This window comes from Schistosoma mansoni, chromosome 2 (genome assembly GCF_000237925.1).
Source record: "Schistosoma mansoni strain Puerto Rico chromosome 2, complete genome".
NCBI classification, from domain to species: domain Eukaryota; kingdom Metazoa; phylum Platyhelminthes; class Trematoda; order Strigeidida; family Schistosomatidae; genus Schistosoma; species Schistosoma mansoni.
In genome coordinates, this window is record NC_031496.1 from 4,368,882 (window position 1) to 4,378,689 (window position 9,808).

At 37.2% G+C, this 9,808-nt stretch overlaps 1 protein-coding gene across 1 annotated transcript in view; it reads right to left on the reverse strand.

The window, feature by feature from the left end:
* Positions 1-8,797, reverse strand: part of Smp_180570 (putative nachr subunit) — a gene marked incomplete at its 3' end in the record, with an annotated part of 13,041 nt that extends 4,244 nt beyond the window's left edge. Inside the window, exons 1-5 of the mRNA XM_018795400.1 lie at positions 8,541-8,797; positions 6,298-6,407; positions 3,844-4,153; positions 3,369-3,627; positions 1,383-1,582 (exon numbers count right to left, since the gene is read on the reverse strand). Of these exons, the coding sequence (XP_018649716.1) occupies positions 1,383-1,582; positions 3,369-3,627; positions 3,844-4,153; positions 6,298-6,407; positions 8,541-8,681 (1,020 nt within the window). The 5' untranslated portion in view covers positions 8,682-8,797. The remainder of the gene's footprint in view (positions 1-1,382; positions 1,583-3,368; positions 3,628-3,843; positions 4,154-6,297; positions 6,408-8,540) is intronic.
* Positions 8,798-9,808: the final 1,011 nt, after the last annotated feature.

Sequence of the window (9,808 nt, forward strand, 5' to 3'; positions counted from 1 at the left end):
AGGACTATTATGGACGATGATTCCATATATATTCTTATTGTATAACTATTGAGTAATTAGATTGTCATAGTTGAAATCATGAGTCAATTGAAGCTAGACCACCATGGAAAACCTGGAAGCACTGGACGGCTGTTTCTTTCTATTACGGGACTCCTTAGCAGTGCGCATCCACGATCCCGCACTCGCGAGATTCGAACCCAGGACCTACCAGTCTCGCACGCGAGCCCTTAACCGATAGACCACTGAGCCGGCATCCAACGGTGTTAATGTCTAACTTCAACCAATCCGCGAAGTTGAGCAACCGTTCACTAATTGTCTTCAGTGAGTCGATATCTCACGACAGAACTTCACTGGTCATTGCTTCTCACTAGAACTACAAGAAATACCTCTTGAATCCAGTCACTAGTGAGCATATTATGATTATTATCAGGAGTTTTTGTGGAGATTTCAGTATTTTCACAGTTCAGATCATGAGTCAATTGAAATATATACACAATATTGGTCCATAAATGGATCCCAAAGTTACCATTCACAATTCTTATCGGGACATAACAGTAATAGAAGTAGAAAATTTGAATCAAGCTAAAATTCTAAGTTTACATTAGTTTTAAATAGCTTATTTCAATAGAGGATTTTTAATTTTAAATTTATTTAACACCAATTAAACTTTATGCAATGAAATGATCTAACTGAAATAATAAACTACGTTTCTATGAATTAGATCACAAGAATGACATCTCTAGGTGAACCAGATAACTTGCTTATAGAATAGAAGTACGGTCCCACGTGGGACTCGTCATCTGAGTATACCTATATTTCTGTCTTGATATTTACTACGGCAATCAAACCCAGTGTCTTTCGCTTCAAATGCCAACACTTTATCCACTAAGCTATTCAGTTTCAATACCCAACATCTTGCAAAACGACGTTCGAATATAATTCATTTGTGAGGATTTCAATCTTACCATTGTTCATGTTAAGGACTGAATATTGATCAGTCTCAGCCATAATGTATAAACCAGTGGCTATTGGAACTCAGTAGCTAAGTAGATAAAGTATTGACGTTTGAAGCGAAAGACACTGAGGTCGATTGCCATAGTAAGCTTCAACACGGAAATACAGGTATTAGTCAGATGACACGTCTCGAGTGAGAAGAAACGCGAGTCCTGGTTTCCACTACTACCTAATATCCAACTTTGATTACAAATCCATCACTTGTGTTTGACTGACTCTTACTTCTCATTCACATCCATTCATCATGCTACAATGTACTCGGCAGAGTGAATGACTCAACACCATTATACATAGCGATTTGTAAGTAACCTCTGAACTTATTTAGAAAGTTAATTGTGCATCTAATCAAATGAAACTCTATGACTTACTAATGATGATATAGCTGCTGATTCATTCATATCATGACAATTTTCCTTGTAGAAGAATTGACATAAACCAAATTGAGTAATACGACGTAACCATTTTGGTGCACGTGATAGTTTTTCACCTTTTGCATCCAAATTAATAACAATTACACATACAACAACTGTTCCAGTTGTAATTGACATTACTGAGGTCATATATACTCCTATATATACAAAATATAAGATAACTAATTGAATATGGTTCAAAAAATATTTCTACATAACTATAGGGTAACTCTGTAATTCCATGTTTTGAAATATCAATGAAATAATCGGTTATAATGTACAGAACTGTCGAAAAGAAAAGAGAAAGTAATCAGTATGTTTTCGAAGCTTCCAAACACATATCAACCCCATCTGAAACTACTCTAAAGTTCGTTTTTTGCTGGTGACAACACACTGACAACACAATTCTCTTATGTTACACAAACGTGATTCAAGGTTTCCATGGCTCATTTGAAATATTTGATGATTTCATGAACCAACGTTTCTGATAAATTAACTGGTTAATGTTCACTCTGAGATGCAGGTACATCCAGCTGACGAGTCCCAAATAGGACGAAACGCGCCTTGTCCTGGATTCCACTGCTAGCCACTATCCATCTTTGCTTATCATGCTTGTGAATCAAGGCTATATCGAGGCAATACGCACAGTATGCACATATGCCAATTAGAGACTGACCAGTTGTAGTCCTAACACATCGATGGGAAGATTCAAACAAACAATACTAAGTGAATTTATTTACTGTATGGTTGTCAGAATTTAGTGAGATAGTCTGTAATTCGTGCTTAAATGCATCCAACTGCCCGCACCCGTGTTCTTGTTCACTACACTGTTTCTACGTGATATGCAAGAAAATTGATGCCACTCTTCATATCAATGTCTATTAACATCCCGTTGTACCGAATGGCATTCGAATATAATTGGCGTAACTTCTTTCTTAAATTACGAGACCATCTAACAGAATCTCTTTTCATAATAAAATTCTAATATAACAATACCAATTACAACTATGTACCATTTACAGCCAATTACCAAATTCATACAAGCAACAAATACTGTAATCCTTTACAACAAAGCCACACATTTTGAAACAAAGTTAGTTAATCATAAGCTTAAAGTCTCATCAACAGACTTCCGAAATCACAATAACCATGGCAATAATATCAGCCAACAATAATCATCAGTGAGGTCATTTTTTAAAACAGTAAACTTTATTAGACGACAGGTGACAATGAAGTGGAATGAAGAGAATTAAAAAGTTTTCAGAAGGGGTTTTTTTGTGGAGATTTAGTATTTTCATAGTTGAAAGCGTGAGTCAATTGAAGCTAGACCACCAAGGAAAACCTGGAAGCACTGGACGACCGTTTTGTTCTATTGTGGGAATCCTCAGCAGTGCTCATCCACGACCTCGCCTCGCTAGATTCGAACCCAGGACCTACCAGTCTTGCGCCAGTGCACTTAATCGATAAACCACTGAGCCGGTATCCGATGGATGTTTATGTCTAACTTCAACCGATCCACGAAGTTGAGCGAGTTCCTATCTCATAATAGTGGTGGTTTGAACTCCACTGGTCACTGCTTCTCACTAGAACTCCTGGATTTACCTCTTGAAGTCACTCACTAGTAAGCATATGATTATTATGATCAGAAGGGTTTTTTTGTGGAGATTTAGTGTTTTCATAGTTGAAAGCGCGAGTTAATTGAAGCTAGACCACCACGGAAAACTAGAAGCATTGGACGACCGTTTTGTTCTATTGTGGGAATCCTCAGCAGTGCGTATCCACGATCTCACCTCGCTTTCAACTATAAAATGTTTTCATTAATAGGTGTAGAATGCATGAATCTCCATAGCAACCACTATGTTACTTATATTATATGTATAAAATGTCACCTGTTATAAATTGATACTCAGCAACAAAAATAAAAGGAAATCAATAATCACTTACCTATAAGTGGAATATTTTTAGCTGTTGGTGGAACACGTTCAGCTATCAACATCATAAACATAGAAAAAGCTAAAAATACTGATAAACCTAATGTAACTTTTTCACCTGAATTAATTGGTGTCCAAAATGTAATTAATGTAAGTAATGTTAATAGAATACATGGTATAACAATATTCCATATATAGAAAAAACTTCTTCTTTGTAAGAACAGCTTCAATACTAAATCAGTTTGTCTACTATCCAGTTTGTTATCATAAATCTGAATGTTTGATATACTCGTGGTTGGTTTCCAAACGGTTAATGTATCCGTTGATCGATAAGTGTAAGATAATATAGCATGTTTCAACATCCAATCTGTACTATCCCAATAAGATGATGTATCTAATGCATTTCTAGTTAGATAATCTTCTTCCAATTTACTACTATCAACATTATCCTGTTCTTCTTCGTTATGATCTCTTCTTTTTGTACTTACATGACGATTCGACTTATTCAACATCAATGATACTAATGAAGGTAACAATTTTGTAGTATATTTCCAATTTTTGTCGGTTGTTGTTGTTGACTTATGGTGTTGATTAGTTTGAAATTTATATTCAATCCAATCAGATGTATACATCCATGATCCAAATTGTATTTCACAATTTTGTTGATCAAATGGAAATAATGTAATGTCGACTTGACAAAATGTTTTCAATTGTACTGGAATTGGCCATGATATTCTACCAGAACTATGAACTAATACATAAACACCTTCTAGAAAACCAGAACTTGTATGATCAGCACTATAATGAAAAGATCAAATTATAGTTTGATAAGTATGCCTTGTTACTAAATTCAATGGTTATTCAATCGGTCAGTAGTTTAAAGCTTGCTATATGATTATATATGTATTTAAAGCTGCTTAGAACCTTCTCAGAAAATTTACTTTGGAACTTCATAATTAGTCTACGATTTCACTTAAAACCAAAGGTTTCTGTTTGCCTCATTACTAGAGATCATGAGTGTTTCTATACCTGTCATCTTAAGGGGACTGATGCTCCCTGACGGATTCAATCCCGTGTCACTCAACTTCACAGTGAAAGACGTTACCATTGAGCTACCCGGGCCGCGACTGACCTCTTGTAGGACTGAGATTTATTTACAATTGTGTAATCACTGAGTGGTGGATTAATTCCAAAATATAATAAGATATTTCAATAAATTCAATGATGTTTTATTGTCGTGAAATAAGAAATAAGCTCGGAATTTAGTTTCAATCACCTCTGTTGTTCAGATATGAAAAATAGTCGATATATCTGCTTTCTCTTTTTCCTTAGTAACTTTCAATTAGGAGTTCATTCAAATCAATCATTACTCACATATTTACTTTCAGAAGATAAAAACACATATTAATATTAAACAATAAATCAGAAAGGGGTTTTGTGGATAGTTTAGTAATCCAGTAGTTGAAGTCGTAAGTCGATCAAAACTAGACCACCATGGAAAACCTGGAGTCACTGGAAGGCCGTTTTATCCTAATATGGGACTTCTCAGCAGTGCACATGATCATAAGTCATTTATCAGTTTAGTGATTAATGAATTTTTTTTCAATAGTTGCGATCATGAGTCGATTGAAGCTAGACCATAATGGAAAACGTGGAAGCACTGGACGGCTATTTCGTACTATTGTTGGACTCCTCAACAGTGCGCATTCACGATCCCACCTTGCGAGATTCGAACTAACAGTCTCGCGCGCAAGCGCTTAACTTTCAGACAGCTGAGCCGGCATTCAATTCTGGTAATGTCTAACATCAACCAATCCATGAAATCGAGCGATACATCCGCCACTCTCCTCAGTGAGTTACTATCTCACAACAGACCTGGCTGAACTCCACTGGTTACTGCTTCTCATTAGAACTCCAGGAAATACCTCTTGAAGTCAGTCACTAGTGAGCATTTAAGTACATGTAAGTACATTTAATTGGTAAACTCATAGTTGAGAAAAACAAAACACGATATACAGAATTCTACTATCTAATGAAGAAATTTATTAACTTATCAATCTCCATAAGAGTTATATTTCGTTTAGTATTTAGTTTTTTTTCTTTAAACTTTTAATCTATTGTTTCGACACAGCACAGCATGCACCGAACGAATTACACTTGAAGGAGAAGCTCTAGAGGATGTGAAAAACTATACATATCTGGGCAGCATCATCGTTGAACACGGTGGATCTGATGCAGATGTTAAGGTGCGGATCGACAAAGCAAGAACAGCATATTTACAACTGAAGAACATCTGGAACTCAAAACAACTGTCTGTCAACCAACACCAAGACCAGATATTTCAATACGAATGTCAAGACACTTCTACTGTATGGGGCGGAGACATGGAGAACTACGAAAGCCATCATCCAGATGATACAGGTGTTTATTAACAGTTGTCTACCCGAAATAATTCGGGTCCGTTGGTCAAACATTATCATCAACATTCTACTGTGGGAGAGGACAAACCAGATTTCAGCGGAGGACCAAATCAGAAAGAAGCACTGGAAGTGGATAGGACATATAATGAGAAAATCACCCAACTGTCTCACAAGACGAGCACTCACTTGGAATCCTGAAGGTCAAAGGAGAAGAGGAAGACCAAAGAACACATTACACCGAGAAATAGAAACAGACATGAGAAGAATGAACAAAAACTGGATAGAACTAGGAAGGAAGGCTGAGGACAGAGTGGGTTGGAGAATGCTGGTTGGTGGCCTATGCTCCATTGGGGGTAACAGGCCTAAGTAAGTATGTAAGTAGTTTGTTCTAACATTCAGATACTTCTAATCATCACAACTACTTAAATAGTCTAATAAATATACAAGAAATTAAGTAATCAAAGTTTTAGGAAAGAAACGTTCAACAGCGACAGAAAAATAATATATAGAAAATTTGCCTACTTATTAAATACATAAGTATCTGGAGTCCATACTTGTTTAGCTGGTATACGTAATGTTCTTACATTACCAAATTCTGATTCATTCCATTTTAAATATTCATCTTCCCATATCTATAAAGAAAGTTAAATAATAATCCTATAGATTAGTTTAGTTAACATTACAAGGGAACTTTAGAAATCAACTGGGAATATTAAGTTGAAAATGTTATCAAAGTTGAGTTCTGTTTGTATTTGTTTTTAAAATTGATTGATCACTGGGTGGTGATCAATGTCAGATGTGTCAGGTCCTTCTTAGTACAGATCGAATTCCGTCGATCAAGTTGCAATGTGGTCACTAGTCTACGTGACTCGACATTACGTGAACTATGTTGAGATGAGATGGTGATTCGTGGTAGTCAACAGGAAATCCGGTGTCTAGGTTTCGCGCTACTTGGCACTCATCAGCAAGGTGTATCTGTAATCTCGAGGGAACTGGTGCTCTCTGACGGATTCAATCCCGTGTCACTCAGCTTCACAGTCAGAGACATTACCACTGAGCTATTCGGGCCTCGACCGACCTCCTGTAGAACTGAGATGTAATCACAATTGATTGATCACTGGGTGGTGATCAATGTCATGCGTGTCAAGTCACTCTTAGTGCTGGTAAATTGGTGAGTAAAACATATTATTGATGTTTCTCATTTATCGAAGAATATTTCTATTCAAAGCAATATACAAAGTGCAAAATTCTGTGATAGCAAACCTCAATTTAAAAGATCTATAACGAAGTCATGATCTGGTTACAGATACACCTTTGGCAATCTAATTACAAGTTGAGATTCACACTGATCATGGGTTTATGACATACGAATAAACTACTACCGTCAACTAGAAGTTCAGTGCATCAACTTCTGCTTTACAAGTCTGCTTGGTGTACTGAAATACAGATCAGAATTACTCGTTCGGTAACTATTTTATATGTCAGCAATGTTAGCCATGTCAACTTTGTCTATTGTTCGACATAAATTGGTGTACGAATGCTGAAGGAAGCCAGTTTGAATGGTATATGTCGTTTCGGAAAGACTATTTCAGTATTCGTAGTCGGTGGTAGCATTGAACTTTTGATAAGTCAGTAACTTGAGATCGTCTGGATAGAACAGGATTTCCACCACAGGTGAGATGTTGTATAAGTTAAAAAATAAGGAAGCACAAAGTGAGAATAGCGGAGAGCAGGTAGATGAAGTAGTATATAAAAAATAAAAATGAATTTTATCAAATGATTTTGAATATGATTTGTCTAAATCCTAATTGAAGTAAGAATAGTATTTCTAGTGGTGATTATCATTAATTTGATTCGGGTGCAAGTTGGAATACCGTCCGGGTATCCAGACTGAAGTAGATGGTTTTCTTAGGGGGCCACACCCCGAGCCTTTGACTTGAAGATCTAGCGCACAGGGTGGTGGAGCATCGTAAGGAGATGCAGTCCCATGGTAGCCGGTCACCAACAATAGGTTCATATGCTGTTTGTTCCCTCAAGATCATGGAATCCATGTGCACCATTGGCTTCGAATCAGGGTTTTCCAATTCTCCTAGATGCAATCTACATATCCATCAACCCGATTAAAGTTCCAGACATTCGCTTTTCACTCTCTCAATTTCGTCAACAACACCCCTGCCACGAGAAGGAAGTGAGTAGGACTTCAGATTAAGTTAACGTATTGCAAATATTTGACCTGAAATCTTAGTGTTGAGATCCGGAAATCAGTGCAACCTATTGTGAGTGTGATGCATTTACTTCTTCATGACCAGAAGACACTAACATCCCTCTTGAAGATATTCTTTTGTGTTCAGATTGTGTCCAACTAGTTTCACTTCATCCAATGAGGGACAGGTTGTATTTCCTCGTTTCCACGGCTATTTGAACGACACTTCCAGTTTACCACATCGTCTGAACATTCTATGCTCCTATGTTTATTGTTGACCTGGTTTACAGAAGAGCCACTGATCTTGTGGCTTCCAAAGTCTCGGCTTACACTACGAGGCGTCATAACTCCCTTAAACTTCCATAGTAGAGTTTAGCCAGTCTAATTAGTTGAAACTGGTCAAGGTATAGTTTGAGGTTTCATTAAGAGATGGGGTTGCTAGCCGTTCTCTCAAACCTCCTTTCTCACTAGGTCTAAGACCGTCAGTTGCTTCAGAGCAGCTCCAGGTGGTGCTACTTCGAAATTCCATTGTATTAAAAAAGTAAAGAGATTGATCACTTACCTGCTCAAGGAATAGTATAGTTGTCAACACTTGATTGCGTTCATCCAAACCACTAATTTGTTGTAAACGTATACTTATCTTCACTGTCAACTTCTCTGATATATTTTTCAACGGTCTTACAGATGACTCATAATTGTTCATGATATATCTGTAAACTTGCTGTTCATGTGGAATCAAAACACGATTGTCATTAACAGGTATAGTTTGATTGCTTTTATAGTGACCTGAAACACAACAACATTTCAAATAATCAATAACTCGAATTCGCTTGACATTTTACGGATCATGAGCGAATCTGAAAGTAAGTCTAAATAGCAGCAGAATCCAACTTAAGTAGTTATCACCTAGTTTTACGGATTAATGCTTCGGTATTTGAGACGAATTCGATCCAAAATTTACTGATTTCAGTGATTAGACGACGAGAAATCCCTGCAAGCTGCAATCTCGAAACTATCACTAGACCTAACTGATCAGGAACTAGACTGACACAAAACTTAGTTTGTGAAATATTTAGAAGGAATATAAAGTTAGCTTCACACAAAAGTAATAACTTGATGAATAATTCAAACGTTTTGTATTCAATAGCAAACGCACTTCTATTTTCTACAGTGTGAATGAGAAGTACGAGTCAGAGGTGGTTTTGTGAAGAATTTAGTATTTTCATAGTTGAAATCATGAGCCAATTGAAGCTAGACCATCATGGAAAACCCGGAAGCACTGGACGGCCGTTTCGTCCTATCATGGGACTCCTCAGCAGTGTGCAACTACGATCCCGTACTCTCAGTTAATCGGTAGACCACTGAGCCGGCTCCGATGGTATTTATGTCTAACTCCAACCAATCCACGATTTTGAACAACCGTTCACCAATTGTTAAGTGCTCTGGCGCGAGACTGGTAGGTCCTGGGTTCGAATCTCGTGAGTGCGGGATAGTAGATGCGCACCGTTGAGGAGTCCCACAATAGGACGAAATGGCCGTCCATTGCTTCCAGGTTTTCCATGGTGGTCTAGCTTCAATTGACTAATGATTTCAACTATGGAAGTACGAATCAGTCAAACACAAGTGATGAATTGTTAATCAAAGTTGGATATTGGATAGTACTGGAAACCAGAAGGCGCGTTTCTTCTCACTCGAGACGTGTCATCTGACTAATACCTGTATTTCCGTGTTGAAGCTTACTATGGCAATCGAAACCAGTGTCTTTCGCTTCAAACGTCAATACTTTATCTACTTAGCTACTGAGTTCCAATAGCCACTGGTTTATACATT